At 33.2% G+C, this 19,098-nt stretch overlaps 1 protein-coding gene across 1 annotated transcript in view; it reads left to right on the forward strand.

The window, feature by feature from the left end:
• Positions 1 to 19,098, forward strand: part of LOC129222417 (gamma-tubulin complex component 5-like) — a 54,446-nt gene that overhangs the window by 13,355 nt on the left and 21,993 nt on the right. Inside the window, exons 3-9 of the mRNA XM_054856927.1 lie at positions 2,955 to 3,060; positions 3,628 to 3,718; positions 5,742 to 5,830; positions 6,679 to 6,968; positions 12,789 to 12,872; positions 14,975 to 15,068; positions 18,456 to 18,660. Of these exons, the coding sequence (XP_054712902.1) occupies positions 2,955 to 3,060; positions 3,628 to 3,718; positions 5,742 to 5,830; positions 6,679 to 6,968; positions 12,789 to 12,872; positions 14,975 to 15,068; positions 18,456 to 18,660 (959 nt within the window). The remainder of the gene's footprint in view (positions 1 to 2,954; positions 3,061 to 3,627; positions 3,719 to 5,741; positions 5,831 to 6,678; positions 6,969 to 12,788; positions 12,873 to 14,974; positions 15,069 to 18,455; positions 18,661 to 19,098) is intronic.

Below are 19,098 nucleotides of genomic sequence, written 5' to 3' on the forward strand. Positions count from 1 at the left end.
AGGTAAGCTGCATACATTAAAAAAAATTTTCTTTTTGAATATATTAGGATGTGGGGCTTACACCGGGTGCTGTGCTTATTTCCGAAAAAAAAAACAGTGCGCTGACTCTGAATAATGGACAGTTGATTGCATAAAAAATGTTTTGTTTTGAATGTGTTGACAGAATTTTGTATAATCTAGTCAAACACGAATTTGTTTTATGAAACCTCTTTTTCATCCTCACATTCAGGTTTTAAACTCCTAATTTACATTATCTTTATTTTACTTTGAAAATGAAATGTAGTTAATAATACTCTAATGATAAGTCTTTTATAGCACAATTATTTTTGAAAACCTTTAATTAATATTTAATTTTTGTTAATTGCTATATGCTTGAAATTTAAAATTCTCAAAATATTCCTCTGTAATTGAGGGCAGACTACAAATTGCAGACAAAATTTCTGGTCTCGTGACTGTCTGCTAATCAGAGTTACTCTTGAGAACTACTGAACGATAGATATATTTGACAATATACTTATGATAAATAGATATACTTGAATTACTAATGAAGATGTTAAAACTTCATGTAACTATCGATAAAACGTTTTGGCTTGATCTTACAGTCTTTTCTTAGAAAGCAGTTGTTCTGACAGGGGCGCGGACTTGCAAAAATTATTGGGGGGGGGGGACATCACCGGGGGGCTTAGGCTGTTAAGTAATCCCTCCGAGGTCCCCCACCCCAAATAAAGGTCAGATTTTTGCACCTTGAAAATGTTATATTTTCTAGTGTGTATAATTTTAACAAATAAACAGTATGTGATACGGCGTTTTCGAAGTAAAAGAATCTAAAAATTGGTTTTCAAATTTTCTGGTTCAACTTTTCAAATTATATCACTTGTCTTAGTAGGAGATTTTTTTGCTCTATTTTATGGGGAGCCGTGCAGTACCGTAGCTAAGCATTGATATTATAAGGTAGGAAGGACACTTGACTTGAATGGAAAAGGTACTCCCAGAGACTCTGACTTTTAAAAAAATGGGGGGGGGGATTTTCTGAATTTGAGATGAAAAATAGTGAGTTTTAAAGTTTTTTTTAAGCATTTTAAAGTCATATAATCAACATTAGAACCCCAAAAACTAGACAAGCCTGACACATTTTTTTTTTGCTTTGAAAAAAGAAAAAATAAATACAAACACGCACAGTATTTTCGTAAAAAGGTAATTTAACTTACGCATGTTTTTTTTAAGTACAGTTGTTTTTTCATTAGTTATACCGGCTAACATATTCAAGTGTAAACGCAGTCTCTCAATGTCTAGGTTATTTTTGAAAACTCAATTGATTTTTCAAAATTAGTTTCACCTCTGCTTAATAAAAGCAAGCACTCTTGTTCAACTGCAATGATCTGTGTGAGTCCAGTTGATGTAAACCGTCCAATAATGCAAGATTGCACCATTTCACAAACCTCAATGTAAAGTGCCTTTGGGATTTTGAAAGCGTGCAGTGAGCTGGCTTCGTTGTTTTAATACTTTGGTATACGTCGATTCCGAGGAAGCGAAGGATCATCATTTTGTGAAGATTTTTCTTTTAAACACAATTCCCAAAAGTATTCAAAACTATCACGCCTCCCATTTAATATACAAATCAAACCCTCATATATTTTTTCCAGATCAGCAACACTTAGATGAGCTCGCCGCAGCGCTGCCCACCGGCAACAGATTTGACGCGTAAGTTCGCGTACTGGGACAAATTCTAAGTGTACTTGCAGCACCATAACACCATCATTATTCACACTACTTGTTTTCAGTTAACCTGCTTACTGTCGTAAGAATTATTTGTTTTAACTCATTACTGAATGTATTTTACAAGGCAAACTATCTTCAAACAAGGAAAATAAAAGATAAATTTATGAGTTTAGAAAACATAATATAACTAATACTTTTCTTGATTTATTGGGGGGGGGGGCTCTGCCCCCTGAAAAATATTTTTGAGGGGGCTCGGGCCCCTCAGGCCCCATGGAGTCGGCGCCACTGCGTTCTGATCACTCAATTAATAATTTCTTATCAGGACTGTGTACAGGGGGGAGAGGGGAGAAGGGACACCTGTTGCCCCTGGCTCAAGGGGGCCCAATATTTTTAAAACTAGGCATGAAATATAGGGGTAAACAATATGTAGAGGGGCGCAGAAAGTAAGTTGTGACGGGTCCCAAAATTTCTGTGCACACCCCTGCTTATTATTCAAGAAGTTATGGAAAATGCAAATTTTCTTGAATCCATCAATGTTATCAATGAAAATGTCTCTTTATTGCTTTGATAATAAACAATACTTATTGCAGTACTAATGTTTTATTTAACTCGGTGGTGCTCAATCAACAGCCTGCTGGCCATATGTGGCTCGCAAAGCTGATCCATATGACCCATTGTTATATTGAATGTTACAAACCAAAAACTGTTCTGGAAATTTCCGAAACAACTGATCATTTATCTTTAGTTGAGGTGCCCAAATAAAGGGGGGGGGGGCATGGCACAGACTGCAGCATTGAAATTTTTTTTTGGGGGGGGGAGGTGTTTTAAGAGATAGTTTTCACCTTTTTTAGGGGGAGAATCCCTTGTATTTAGTATTAAGAATGATTGTTCCAAATAGTCATAAATTAGTTTCTAAAAAATATATGGAAACTTCGTAATGATAAAGTAAGTATTTGTAATGATGACAATTTGATTTATAATTTTTTTTCATTTTCCGTGTTTTCTCCCGTTTTATAGGAAAAAATTTAATTATATTCCTATTCTGTTTGTGTTCTGGCACACGAGATACATCTTACAATGTGGTGGACCTTGAGTAAAAATAGATTGTGCACCATTGGTTTAGCTAATTCCTATAATATTTGTTTCATCTGTTTAAAAATAGCTTATCTGTTTTATTTATTTTGTGTTCAAAATTCTAGTTTTATTCTTAACATTTCATATTTTTATGTGTTTAGGTTGCATGAAAAATTTCTAATTCAGTCCGATCTTGAAAAAGCAAATACTTTCAAGGCAGTTTCAGAGAAATTATTGAAGACAGTAGATAGCCATTATGGTGCACAGGTTAGAAAAATTTTCTTATCTCTGTATGAAGTGATATGTATGTCTTTTAAATGTAAAACCTATATTTTGTTATTGTTTAAATTTTTGGTTTCATTAAACTTTTACATATTGTCAGCCTGTTGCATGATAATGCTAGACCACAGGCAGATAATGCAACTGAGGAACTTTTACAGAAATTTAAGTTGGAAGTCTTGAACCACCCCCTTTATAGTTCAGATCTATCCCCATATGATCCCACATATTTGGGAAACTCAAGAAAGCACTTCGTGGACAACCATTTCATTCCGACAAGGAAGTAAATGAGTGCGTACGTAATAGGCTCTAGCAGCAGCCAAAAGACTTTTATGAGCACAAAATTATGTGACTAATTTCCTAGAGGGATAAGTGTTTAAATAATTTCGGTCAGTACTTTTGAAGAATGTCGGATAAAGTCTGTTTTATAGCCTCTGCCTCGTTATTTATTGACTGACCCTCATATATAGAGAGATTCTAAATTATATGGTACATTTTAAGTACTTCACCATATAGTATAATTGACATATTTTTCTTTTAAATTTTTATTTATAGAAAGAAAATGGATACAGAATTTTAGCTCTGTTACTATGGCTTGCAGAAGCAAAATCCTGTCCTAGTACAGAGGTAACTACACAACATTCTGGTGAGTATGAAAGTAATAAACCATTTTTGTTGTTTAGAAGCATGATTATAATTAAAACGAATAAACAAATTAAAATCTCTTCAACTTAGAAAGCATGTGAAAAACATGGATTTATTACACATTTTTATAGTTCAGTTAACTATACAAATTTAATAATATTTTAGTAATCCTGTTTTGTTATAAAGAAGAAAAAAGACAAAAAAAAAAAAAAAACTTGAAGAATTTTATTAATTTATAATGGATAAAATATTTTTATTCGAGAACAGGTTAAAATGATGTTTCTAAAATAATGTTATTTGTTGATTATCATAGAGTACAAAAATTTATCAAAGTTGTAGATAAGTATGATAGATTAAAATTTATTATAGGCTTAGAATTATGTTTTACTTTTCAATGCAAAAATTCTAAATCTAATTACTTGTATTGGTTCTTTCTGGCTAATTGCAATTTTACAATGAAAGAAATATTTAAAGAATTTCTGCATTTTAGATATTCTTTGTATTTTGCATCAAAGGAGTTCTGATCACTGAATTTCCTAATGTCATTTCATGTATTAAAATAGAATGCAACTATTAAATTCATTAGCATTTCTTACAATAAAGCTAAAACACTTGTTTCAATTAATTGGGAAAGATTGAAGGTATGTTGCCAACAGGGTCATTAAAGAAACGGAAAAGTTTTCACTCACTACTAAAATTTTTCAAATATTGCATTTTTTGCATAAAAATTCCTTTGATTACTTTTTGTTGTTGATAATGATTTAGTATTTATATAATTATCTAGTATATTTTCATTTTTATGCAGAACAAATTTCATATTCAATTCTAAATTTTTTAAAATCCTTCATTGTGATAGTATTTATGTTACAAAATATGTGGACTAGAGATCCTAAATACGGAGAGATTGGACAACTTCAGAGCGGCGGCCATCTTATGTCCAAAGATGCTCACTGCCCGTAACCGTAATGCATCTTCTGCCCCAAATATCACTGTACATTGTATCGAAAAAATTAGAGGCTAGTTATGATATTATGAAATGAAATGTGCAGATCACAAATATATCTTTGTTTTCTATCTTTATGAAAATATTTTTTAGAAAATTTTTATTTTCTTTGTAAGCGCTATGACGATACAAAACGATTGGCGACGGATTTCCAGACTTTGAACTCACTTAGTTAAATGAAAATACGAGGAGAAAAAAAATAAGTCTCTACTTAAAAGATTTAATGTCCTATATTCCGTGGGAAAGCTAAAAAATCACACAGCGCAGCATTTCGAGCCGACAACACTTGGACTAAACATGGCGGATAGCGGCGCGCCGTTGTCCAATCTCTCCGTATGTAGGATCTCTAATGTGGACACTTCTACGTTCTAAGATAGTGGATGGGAAAATTTTAACAAAAATATATATTGTAGGTTTTTTGTGTTTAAATATGAGTATGGTACAAGTAGATCCACCTATAAATGAATGTCTTTCAGACCCGTCATTTGAGGGATCAGGGGAGGTCAGTTGGCTCACCTGCCCTGGATTTTAAAAATGTAATGTAATTATGCATTTTACATGTACTTTGATGGGGGTTTTTTTTTTTCAATAAAATGCATTGAATATTTACCCTTTGCCCTCCCACACCTTGGAAAATTTTGAAATGATAGGCCTGGTGTCCTGGAACCCTCAAATTAGATAAAATTCAGTGACAACCGCCAGTGCCGGATCTGGAAGTGTGGAAGCCCCGGGGCAACGAAGGAGTGGAGGCCCCTAATCAGGATTCGAAAAGATAATCATATTTTCAAAAATATCCAATACTTTGATATATATCCGAACAGTTTGATAGATATGTATATTCCGATATTTTCGATTCGTGAAAGTTAGGATATTTTGTAAAAATTTGATTGTGGGGGGGCCCCTTTGTTGTGGAGGCCCCGTGGCAGTAGCCCTGCCTGCCCTCCCTTAAATCCGGCCCTGACAACCGCAGTTCTAGATACTTGTTTTTATTATATTTTTTCTGTTTTATTTATGTATTTAGATAATGTGATAAAGGAAGACTTTGATTGGGCTGAATATCTTAAAGAAGGTGAAGAAGTATACAATTATTTTTCAGACAGTAGCTCTGAGGTACGTTTAACATTAACTTTCAAAATGTATTTTGTTAGTTTTCTTTTTTCAATGCTTCTCCATGTGGTTTTTTTAAATATATATACAAATTTCATAAGAATTGTATGAATTTATGATCAAAACTATATTGAGGAGCATAGTAGAAAAACACTCTAATGGAAATAAGTAAATCAGGGAAAATATGTTTTCAATTATTTGGCTTGTTGCAACTAGCAAACAGAATGTTTGTGTAAGGTGTTAGAATGTTGACGTAAAGAGTTACTATAGTTGACATAAAGAGTACTTAGAAGTAGATTCATTGACCTGAAGGGATGTTAAATTAAAAAAATAACAATAATAATAAATAAAAAAAACATTTAAAAATAAAGTCATGAAAACTTTGTTATGAAACAGTGTGTGTGTGTGTGAAAGGAGGGGGGGAGGTGCTATTCAATTTCCCCGTGCCCCTCCAAAAGATTTTTCTGTATCCACCCCTGGGCTTGACTAAGCTTGTTGAATTTTGATTCTATGCTGCGGCATTATTATTCGTTATATGCCAGTGAATTCCATGTATTCAATTAAAACTGCTCTCAGTGTTGAGACAGAAAGCCATGTACAAACTCATCAGTGTGTTGCAATATTCTGATAATGCAGTATTTGCTCACGTTGCCAAGCCATTTCAATACTTTTATTCCTTGTTGGCTCATGTCTCGTGATCAGCTACTTGATAACCTGCCCAAAAATTTTCGTATCTTCAAAAAAAAAAAATGTAATGCCCTTATTCACCAAGCTATTCGATTCAACTGAAGTATTCATTTAAAGAATATCATTTAAAGCATACATTTTTCTAAAATTTATCTATATTTTAGATAAGTATCTCTGATACAGAATCGGAAGAAGATGTCGTGCATGACTTACTGCCATTGCCTCCAAGAGATGATTCAGGACTTGGAATCAGTCCTGATAGCTGTTCTGGATCCTCTCAGCAGCAGTTTAATGACAACCATTTTCCTGTTCCCATAAGCCAAGATACCCAATCGGAAGATTTTCCTGTGCCAGTATACCAAAATTCTTTTTATCCCTATTGGATTCCAAAGTATCAACAGACATATTCTGTGACTAAATATAACTTAAAAACTGTAAATTTTACTAAAATATGGTAAGTTATTTTAAAGAGCTTTTAAAAGTTTTAATTTAATTTTGATAATTATCATGTTCTGTTACTTTAGTATTCTTTTGAGTAAGAAACGAGAGCAATTGATTACTTTTCTCTGATTGTTACAAATGTATTGTTTTGTGTATTTTCAATCAAATTTAGTTGGTGAAATAATGCTAAAAAGTATACTCTATCTTATTACTACTTCTTGGCCCAGTTTAGCCTATTAAACTGCGGCATTGAAACCTATAGCGCCAACCAATCTTTGTATTTCAAAGCTCGAAACACTAGAGATTACTTATGCTCTAGTGTTTGAACAATAAATGAAGAACAATCTTGGACTGTATTTCTTAGGTACTAACTAAATAGTTTATGGTTTAGTAAGGTATCTCATCTATTTAAGCACATATCTCTGAAATACTCAATTCCAAAGTGGTTAACCCACTCAGGATGGCTGTGACCAGGGTTACCAGACGTCCCGGATTTCAAGGGACAGTCTCGTATTTTGAAAAATTGTCTCGCGTCCCGGGGAACTTCCATACGGGACGGCTAAAGTCCCGTATTCTGGCTAATAAAAATATTTTATGAAACGAGACATTATTTTAAGGGAAAAAAATAAAGTAGTAAAACACAAAATGTGAAATAAAGAGTAATAAGAAAATCATGAGGCAACAAACGCAAAAATTATTTTCATTTTGGAGGCAGACCATGAGGAGCCGAATGATTACTTCCTCCTTGCTCATTGACTAATGTTGGAAATATATCTCTACGCATGCGTTGTCAATCGCAATGAAAACGATTTCTATACTTAGATCGGCGACATTTTGTAAGGTTTAATGCTTTGTTACGATTGAATTTTTCAGATTTATCATGAAGAGACATTCTACGTCAGAAAGCACCCCTCAAAAACATACCAGATCCAGTAATTGCCCAAAACCTCAAAAATATCCCCCCCCCCCTGCTTTCACTCCTAGAAGCTTGTCCCGTATTTACTGTTCTTAAATCTGGCAACCCTGGGTGTGACAGATACAGACCTACTGCAAATATTATCTCTCTGCTGGGTGTGATTTGTATAGATCATCATTCAAATCAACTCTGAGGATAGAAGCACCACAAACAAAATTTCATATAGAACCTTGTATAAACTTTTTTTTTTGCTACTTGGGGCCTGATGGCTAGTGAAATTACAGTAGCCACTTTTCACCTAATTTCTATAATCTTACAAATTTTTGCTTTACTGGAGTTTTTAGTTTTTAATGAAAACAAGATTATTTTAGACTTTCATAACTGAATTAGTTTTTAAAAAACTACTTTTTATTCTGTTTGTGTTTAATAAACTTTTTTCCCCATGAGAAAATGGTCGCTTTGTTTTAAACTTTTCTAAATTCTTCCTCATTTTTATGAAAAATATTCTAAATTCTCAAGAAGTTGGCCCCTATTTATCTTCCTATGCTTACCTCACCAATTGAGGTTTTCCCTGTTTTGCTAGTGGTAAAGATTTATAATTATATTATTGATAAAACTAGGTATTTATGTGTAATCAGTTACAACATTATCATTGATGCAAAAGTACTACAAGAAAAATCTCATTTAATATCAATTTTTTATCCACCCCCTCCCCCCTTCCCCAAGTAGAATGTGGCAAAAAATAGAATGTATGCTATGGAACAAGGGTTCCCAATCTTTTCTGATTTGCAGAATCCTTTGAAGAATTAGAATTTCCTCACAGCTCCTTAGCCTATCTCTTTTTCAGATGATTAGATTGAAAACATGAAGGCTTCACAGCGTTCCTTGCATCTCTCTGCGGCACCCTTGGGTGCCACTGCACTTACTTTGGTAACCCCGCCATAGAACAAAGTTATACTCCAGAACAATTGCTGTTTAATCCTTAGTTTATGGAAAATCAGAATTAGCCCAAGACATTCTGAAAAGTAAAATACGATCTTTTTGAAATCAACCCTGTTGTAAAAATTTCTCTACCAAGAATTCCTTAAAATATCTTCTGCAAAAGGGAATGCCTTCATCCTATGGCCCAAAACCCTCAACCTAAAAAAGTTATAATATCTAGTTTGCCTGCCAAGTATCTAGCAAACTACCATCCTCCCTATTTTTTTCTTTAATCATTTACTTCCTTGAGTTTCAACGCAGTTGCCAAACATGGACTGTCCATTTGCCTGTGAGGGAAGTTCCTTACTGCACAGCTCAACTGTTCCCATAAAGGTCACCAAAACCATTGCAAGACTCAGGACACCTACAAGGCATGAAAATCTTGCCAAACGGGTCCAGACCTTAAGTTTCAATATGTCCACACTGTTCATCTGCACAACTAGACCGTCATCATCTCCTCTATTGTCCAGCTATGGCTTCGGTTCTGGCCTGATTACATTCTTCCGCATACTGGACTAAAATCTCAACATTCTTTTCTTTTTGAGTGCCAAAGACTTGCAGAGGCCTTTGAGATCTCCAACTCCAGATTTGGCATCTATAGACCATCTTCTTATACTGGCCTTCTGAGATATGCTGCAGCTAGGTTTGATCTGGTACAGCCTGTCAAGAAATCAGATTCTCATCAGACTGAGATGTACTCCATTGCTTTGGCCACAATACACGAGAGGTACCCTGATCAGATTGGTTTAGGGTTTATACTGACGGATCGGCCACTCCTTCAGCTGGTAGAGCAGGTGCCGGTGCCTACTCCAAACATTTAAGTCTTCAGGAGCCTCTCGACACTTGGGCGGATAACTTCGATGGAGAAATGAACGCAATTTTTATGGCCATCAGATCTATTGGAGAACCAGCTGAACAAAATGTTGTTCTCTTTGTTGATTCTCAGGCTGTGATTCAGACCATTACTGATTACAATCTATATCCTTCAGAACTTGAGCTTGAGTCTAAAAAATCCATTGACTCTCTTTTGCGTTCCGGAAGAGAGGTTGTCTTCCAGTGGATCCCAGGCCATTGTGGCATCTATGGAAATGAACGAGCGGACATCTTGGCTAAAGAGGCTGCGTCCCTGCATCCACCTTCTCGCCAGGTTCCACTTAGAAACGCTAAGCGACTTCTCGCAAGCAAATTCCAACATGCTACAGTCTCTGCCCTGAGGAACAAAGCTGATGGAAAGCCCTGGACTTGCCTTCTGGATGATGATCAGCGTACGCGCCTTTCTCTCCTTCCCAGAGCCCTGGGAGTTGCCTCTTTCCGAACCATTACTGGACATGACTATCTGCAGGCCCATTTACATAAAATCAACCTGGCAGATTCACCTCTCTGTGTGCTCTGTGAGGGGACTTCTCCAATGACAGGGGAGCATCTTTATAGTTGCTCCTCTCTTCATGATATTCATAATTGTGATGACTTCCAGGCCCTAACACCCTTTGTAGCCACTTCATTGTTATACTGGACAGCAAGACGCCTTACGTTTGAAAGAACGATGGTGGGCGTAATTTTAAAAAAATAAATAAATAAAAAAAGCTATGGCTTCGGCTGTCTACAGAATCAACATCAACTGGACCAAAAATCGGAGAGAAAGAAAGGGCACCATTTTCTCCGATAATGCCAAAGCAGCACTTTGAACCTTTGGCTCCTTCTAACCTTTTTGCACCAAGGGCACCTATATGCAAAATTGTAAGGGGGGAGGGGGGCTCAGATATTTTCCCCATGGGTTAGAAGGGTATTTTCTCCATGGAAACCGATTTCAAGACAGATTAGAGTCTTTAAATATATTTTATTTGTAATAACTTATTCATTAATGGCTGGAGAATAAATGTTTTCACATTTTTGCAAAGAAAAAAGTACCAAAAACAAAGAAGTTCTAATTTCAATGGGGGGGAGGGGGAGGGCTCGAGCCCTCCCTTACCCCCCTATATGGGTGCCCTTGTTTTGCACTATGGACATGTCAAAAACAACTTCCTTGAATTTCTCTCAACTACCAACTCTTCACCAGTATAGATAGATCCTTTAATTTGTTTTCATTCCTTTTCAATCCAATCTTTTCGTCTTTGCAACATGTCGAAAAAACACACAAAAACTGAAAAAATTGCAATTTTCTAGCTGTTCTCCCCATTTGATCCCAAGGATTGAACTTTGTTATAAGTCGTTGAGGCTGCTAGGTATTGGGTTTACCAAAAATCAACTTGGGGGGGGGGGGTATTCACGGGGCTGAAACACAGTGAAGAAAAAAAACCCAAATTGTTCTGTTGTGTAAACTGTCCTTTCTAGTTTCTTTTCTTTCATTTTTCTTCCTAGCTGACATTTGGTTTTCCTGGTCGGCGAGACGCTCCCATGTCTCTTGATATTCTTCATTCATAATGTTTTAAGGGGAGCAAATGCAGCTGATCATGGAATTGCATAACAAATAATTCTGCATACTATTATGTATTTATCAGACTTGCATTTGCAGAACATGCATTTTACATTATGCAGAACATTCAATCTGCTGAATGCGTGTTATAAAACATTGAATAACATTCTTCCAATTGATTTCCTCCTTTTATTAATCTTTTCTTTGAGTTTTGGGGAAAGTGAAAACTTAACTTACTTGTTAATAAGTAAACCTCAAGCTAGTTATTTGCTTTCTGAAATAAAATCTAACATTTTCACTAATATAATATAATTTCTCGACTAAGTAATCTATATAGAGGTTTCTTTCATTTACATGCAGTGACTGTACAAAAAAGACAGAGGCAGCGATTGGGACTGAAAAGGGCAGGGGAGGAGGGGGGGGGGCAAAAAAAAAAGACTAAAAGCCATACAATTTTTAGCGGCAGCAAAAAAAAGTACCAAATTTTCCTAAGGCTGGTTTTTAGAGCATATGAGTGCTCATTGATGCAAATCTAACAGCTTAACTCACATTTTTCTTAAGATTTTGATGAATTATGTAAACAATTTTCCCCAAAGAAACACATAGCTGTGAATTAGACTTAAGTTATTTACCTCAAAGTATTTTGAGATGTCACAAACACTTGGTAATAATTTCATTAAGCAAGTACGACTTGTTTAAGTAAAACAATTAGATTACTAATATCTAAACAGTGAACACATGAACTAAAAGTGACTGCTTGTGCTAAATAATGTTTCGTAAACAGACATATACAAAGTAAAACTAATAATTATGATCTGAAAGTTTCGACTCTTTTGCTTCTTTTATAATTTCTAGTTTGGGATCATAAATTGGAAAATAAAATGAATAAATGAATCATAAAAAGTAGGGGGGGTTGCCTCCCCCAATCGGCGCCACTGCAAAAAAATTAATAGAAAGCAACAGAAAATTAATAAATTTAAAAATAAATAAACAAATTTTATAAATCTAACTGTATATGTGTACCAATACATTAATATAAGCATTTCTCTGCAACAATTTTTGCAACAATTTTTAAGAAATTGTTCCAAAGAAATAATTGTTGGAGCTGTTTTAGCATTTATTCTATGTTCTTTTATTTTGTCATTTGTAATCATAATAATCAACCAACTGCAATTTATCAGCAATTTCAAAAAAGTGAATAAATTTCATGAAGTCACATGGCCTTGGGTTTTCTTGCTAAATATTGGGAACTGTATGAGCTCAATCTTGGATTTTGCAAAAAAAAAAAAAAAAAATGACGACTCTGCTATTACTAAGTGAATATTTTGGGCTATTTAACAAGTATGGTGAAAAATACTTCTCATTACATAGTTATTATTTTATTGTATACAATTAAAGAAGTTAAATTATCACAAAAGGTTTTAGTTTTCATATTTCAGCAGAATATATTTTTCTTACTAAAAAATATTGTTATTCATATGCGTACTGGAAAGTAATGTAATTCTTTTCCTTTTCTTTCTCAGGGAGGAATCTTTATTGAATCAGTTTGGTGCGATTGAGAAGAAGACTATTCTTCACGAACGAAATGTGATAAAAGAAGTTTTATGGTAAATTTTGAGAGCATTTACAGACTGTATTATGGTGTTATGGATTGTGCAGTGTTCCATAATCTTTTTATTTTGTCCTTGATGAATTTTCTGAGTACTGCCAATATTCTGAGGAATTTCTACCTCCATGCACTGTTTTTTTTTTTTGCTTATATTTTTTAAGATTAAATTTGATTGTACTTTTAAGATCAAATATCTAAATTGAAAAGCAATATGAAAGGAAAAAATAATAATCAGCTGGAATCATTTCAATTTTTTTAAAGAAATGACAAACATCAAGAAATTTATGAGTTAAAGATAAATTCCATCACTGATTTGCTTTATCAAGACTGGAATTAAAAACTAATCATGGAAATTAAAATATAAATGGGGGAAATAGTATCCTTCAGTGGTTTTTGCCTTAAAATAGTTACCAAAGATAAGTTTCACTTAAGATAAGTGAAGGTAACTTTTACTGTCCCTCTTTGTCACGTATACTTGCTATAAAACTACAAATAAATAGCAAACTGCTCAGTCTCAGCATCCAGGGACTGCAGTTTCTCAGAGCAGTTATTTAGTTTTATTTATACCTTGGCGTTACTTATCTTCACTTTTTTGAGGTAGAGCCTGTGCCATTTCTGCAGACCACTCACTGGTGCATTTAAGTTGTTTTAACTACCAACGTGAAAGTATGCTCAGCTTCTTTTTGAGGCTTTTTGTTTGGAGCTCGGTTATGGCTATTTTAGGCTGATGAGCCTAAAAGAAGGGCGAAACTGATGTCTCTGAATAACGTTGTAAAGGTAATGAAACATACTTTTCTAAGGTTGGCGTGAGCCTAGGACAAGGAATTGCATATTTCTATAGAATTGCTCATGTTGAAAATGATCGGAAGAAGGGGTTTTGTAGCATATGTGTATCTTATCAGAAAATGAAATTCAAACACTAAGAGGGATTTGTTCTTGGTTAAATTGAGGAAAATGTTTGTGTACCTATATGAAAGATGACATCTATTTGCAGAAGATGTCCTTTACGATGACTTGTAGACAAAGACTTGTCCTTAAATGATGAAGGGATTTTATCTCTTTAAATGAACTACAGTATACTCTCGATATCACAAAGTTGAAGGGACAGTAAAAAAATTCGAAATAACAAGGTCATAATCATGATCAAATAGCATTCTAAAAATTAGTCACGAGTTAAAAATTAGTGGAAACATGTAATGAAAGTTGAAAAAAAAGTCTTAATACAATAACAAAAATTTTAATTTTTTAAAATGAGCCTAACATAATAAAAAGAAAAATGAATGCTCTAGTGAAGTAGCAAAATGTAGTGATTTACCACGACTAAACTTATCAAAGATTAGTCGTGACTCGGAACAAAAGAAGTTGAACAAAGGATTGCACCATATCTTGTGCCTCTTAATTGATTTTCCAATCATCTCCTCTTTTTACGGAGGTGGAAATAGGGTCAAAAGGCCCAACGAAATAACGTGAGAAGGGGGCAAAAGGTTTTTGGGGCTTCTGAGGACTTAAATTTTCGGACACCTCTGGGCTTTAGAATGAAAGTGACAGTAGATAAGCTTCTCCGAATCATTCTTTACCCCTGAGAGAAATAATGAAGGGTGTGAGAATTTTTGAAAACATTCCTCAAGTTGCTTCAAGTTGCTGCAGTTTTTCCGAAAAAATTATATTTGACTTTGAAAAATATTCGACATAACCAAGTTTTGATTAAAAACTCTTCGACATACGAATGAAAAATACTTTTTCGTCATATCAAGGTTTTCGAAGCATTAAAGTTTGAGATATCAAGAGTTTCTGTGTTTCTTGATACTAATTTTCTCTAGTGTGCATTTTTAATGTTGTATGCTCCAGTTAATGGAAAAAAATATCAGTAGGCATGTAATTGAGATATTGAAGAACAAAATTTATTACTTTTATTGTGTTGAAGCTTCACTTTTTATCCTCAACATGCAGTTGAAAATTATATTATTGAGGCAAAGTCTTAAACTTATTCAGATAAATTTAAAACTTCGCATACCTCTTTTACATGATATTCAATAATATTTCAACACATCAATTATTTCTCAAATGATGTCACGTACTGATGGTACTTTCTTTTTTCAGGATTCTTCATGGTATTAAGAATTCTTTTCTGTTTCAATGGGATAATTCTGAATTTAAAGTGAATTCAAATATCCATCTTTGCAATCTGACTTCTGTAAGTTGGTTTTATATAAATATATATATATAAAAATATTTTGCTGTACTAGTTAATACAGATGTATTTTATTATCAACTTTAATTGATGTTAATAACTTTCTTTAAAGCTTTTTCTGTGTGAGATTAAAGTAGATGATCTATGCTTATTACATTCCCATTATTTGTATACCTAATTTGAGCAGTAGACCATATTGCAACTTTAATTTATATTATGAGTAATTTATTGCTTCTTTTTATTTTTGAATGTTCTGTGTGTATAATATGTTGATTTTGCATTGGGTTTATTTCAACAGTTATGTGTTCTTACGTTTTTTTTAAAATGAAAAGCAAAATCTACTATAGAGTTTAAATTGAATGACTTTTTACAAAAAAAGTTTTTATAGTGAGAGTATGATTTCTGTTTAAAAGTGTTTTCTTTCTGTCTGGCCAATTTTGCTAAATATTTTGTGTGCTGGAGGTTATTTTCTCCCAATTTTACCAAAAAAGATTTGCTGAGTTCACAGAAAAAAAAAATATATGTATAAAATTAATTCAGCCAAATAAACATTTTGCACAGTTTATTAATATACATTTGAATTTGTAAGTAAATAAAAATATTTTTAAATTAATACAATACAATTAAAAGGACTCAGTATCTATTTCAAAACTAGGCACTTTGAAGCTTATAAATAATAATATTGGGCACAGCCAGAACCTCTCTTTTTACATCTAAATTAATCTTAAAATATCCTTTTGTAATGAAAGTATCATACATTAGCTATAGTGAAATGTTTTAATAGTAATGAATATTTATTGAATTCCTCCCCACAAAAGTAATTATGGGAATTGTGCACTACTGCAATTTAATACTATTTAGTTTGTACTTTTGAACTTTCTCTAACTGCATACACTTAAGAGGAAAATGCAAATTTTAAGCTGAAAGTTTTCAGAAACTGATCTTTTTCTATTACCAGATAAATTGACTTTGAAGATTACCACATAAAAATGTATTCAAATGTATTCCACGTCTTAACATTATTTAGGCACAATTTTTTGGGGGAAAAAAAAGAATTCTGTAGTACTGCATAGTTTGGAACTAAACTACTGCAAAATAAATTCAGGTACCATTTGACTTTCATGCAGTTGATCACAAACGATCACTACATTAACTCAGGATGTGCAATAGATGTGTAATATTAGCATGATAAATACTGTGACTTTAAAAAAAAAGTTTCTTCTGGTATTCTGAAATTTCTGGCATTTTAACAAAATTAAAATGTACTTACAAACATGGTACTGATCTTTACCATACTAAAAAAAAGAAATTGTCTCAAACATTTTGAGTTAATTTTTTTTAAAAATAAATATTGTGTACTAACTTGGATATGTAAAAGTTGCTGATAACATAACATTTTCAAAGTCAATAAATATTATTTTGTGTGTAGGTTACAAAAAATAAAAAAAAAAATAATAATAATAAAAATGCACATAATTAATTGTCTTGTGTTAGCTTTACTAATCCCAAAAAAAGTTTACAAATTCATTTCTATGCAACTTATATAAATTTAATTCTTGATTGGAGTAAGAAAAGTTTTGATAACTTTTTTTCTTTCTATCTTCTTTCCCATTCCTTTTTTATTTTCCGTTTCTGATATACAGTGCTGTCATAATTTCAGAAAATAAAACTTTCCCTCTTCTTGAAATGTATCTTAAATCTGGTCTGTATGTTATTGCTATCAAAGTGCTTAAACAGATCCATATTGAAAAGTTGTTAGAAAGTACAAAAAAAAAAAAAAAAAAACAAATTATTAAGAACTACAGTGAAGCAACGTTTATACGTTTCTCTTTTATAGGTTTTTAACAATTATGTTTTTTAAATTGATCTCTGCAGAGTCTAATATACATTAGCGTCTACCTATTGTACGTTTTTTCATTTATACACTTTTTTTCATACAGTCCCTTCAAAAACCTATAAACGGTGCTTCACTGTATATTTTAAAGTAACCAAACCATTCAAGTCTAAAAAGTCATAAATTACAAAAGCAAATGCTAAACTTGATGAAGAAAAAGAATGAAAACTGAATCATTTTCAAAATTCAAAAAGGGCTCAAATGATTCAATTTTTGAGAGTATTCCGCTTTATGCAAATCCTCCATCATGTTTTGTAAATATTTGATATGTCTTTTTGCGATATCTAATTTTTTGGCTTCAATGTCATAATTTTATTTAAAAATTTCATAGAATTTTCATTTTGATGTATAAGGAGGAGAATGTAATCGGTGCCGGATCTATGAGTTTTCCCGAGTTGGAGCTAATCTTGAAACTGCCGCCTTTACCAGTCTTTCTCTAGCTTTTATATCAAGTTTCAATGAAAAAACACACACACACATAGAAATGGAAGGGATTCGATGCTCTTTAGAAGTTGCCTCCCGGGGCAAGGAATTGCTCTCTCCTAGACCCGGTGCTGAATGTAATTTACATCTCAGCAACAGGTTTTTTTTTTTCATCAGCCTGTGTTTCAAATAAAAAACTAAAAAAGTAGTCTGCGAGGTTAACCGATATTAGATTGATTGTAAAATCTAAATCAGCACCAAGAAACATTTGAAAATAAGAGGCTAATCTTAAAAACAGCAAGTACTTGCTGGTTATGGATTATGTCCCAGAAAATAAAAAGCACAAGTTTCTGTTCACAAAAATTTACGATTTGTTTTTCAAAACTTTTTTTTATTTCCGAACTAAGAAACTATCTGCAGGCCTTCTCTAGAATCTGCAACGTATGTCGCAACCTTGCTCTGTTTCTGCTACTGAGATATCATTTTTCCTCATATATCTATCATGATGAGGTTGAGCAAGATTGAGGATATAAGATGTTCAGGGAAGTTATTTTTCTGCTCCTTAAAATAAATTTCTATAACTTCCAAAGTCTGTAAGGGAGCTACAAAATTTTTTATAATTTAGATTTTTAAAATGTAGTAAGAACTAGAAAAACTCATGATAACAATTATTTCAGTTCTGTTCCCTAAGTGAGTGTGCTAAAAGTCAATCCTAACTAAATTAAGTAGGAGCTTCAGAATGTCAAATTATTTGAAAAAGAATATAGTACCCCCCCCCTTATAATAGTAATAGCCCCCCCCCCAAAAAAAAAAGAGAAGGAAAAAATACATATAGGAGGCACAATTATTCATCTCTTTCTTTTTTCTTAGTCATTTAACTGCACTCGAAAAGTATAAAACATGAAATGCTTCTGTTAAGTTTATTTTTAATGTTAATTTTTAAAATGGTAAGTTTTGATATTATGTTAAACAAGTGTTATGAAGAATTCAAATTATTTCTCTAATATTACTAATCTCTTTAGATGCTGAGTATATATCAAAATTATTATTCTGTTTTTCTTTTCTCCCTATAGTATACATTGACTGTACTTATGAGAGAGTTTTGTGAGTATGGTACTAAAGTTGTATTCTTGCAAAAGTTTGTGGAAAATGTCCTTGTGGATGGCTCGAGTCTCTCAAAATGCCTTACTTTTCAGACATTTGCCGCTGCATTGCAGACACAGTTAAGAAGTATATCAAGTTCCCTATGTAAGATTGAGAAATCTCTGAGAAAGAAAAGTAATTATTTATCTTTGTAATAATATTATAAGGGATGACCTGTCATGTGTGCATAATTCAACGTAAAAACTACCCATAACAAATCTAATTACCAAATGGCATGACCTTGAGGGTCACGAATCTCAAAGAAATTCTCTATTTTGCATTAGATATGAACCCAGGTACAGCCGTTTGACTGCATAGGCCTTAGTTCAACCACAATGGAGGTCCAAAGTTGTTAATTTAGCTCCAGAAAAACAAGTTTGTTTCCTCTAACATTGATTTTTTTAAGCCTTTTCTTGCTATTGCATTTTAGTATCACCCAACTGAATGCATTCACAATATAGAATAAATTCCCCCATCTCTACAACAAGAGACGTGAAAGATGTTAGGAGAGCAAGTAGTGTGCCAAAGCTTCTGATTTCAAAGAAAATGCTATTGCAGTTCTGGAATCAAACA

Source organism: Uloborus diversus, chromosome 5 (assembly GCF_026930045.1).
Source record: "Uloborus diversus isolate 005 chromosome 5, Udiv.v.3.1, whole genome shotgun sequence".
In the NCBI taxonomy this organism is placed as follows: domain Eukaryota; kingdom Metazoa; phylum Arthropoda; class Arachnida; order Araneae; family Uloboridae; genus Uloborus; species Uloborus diversus.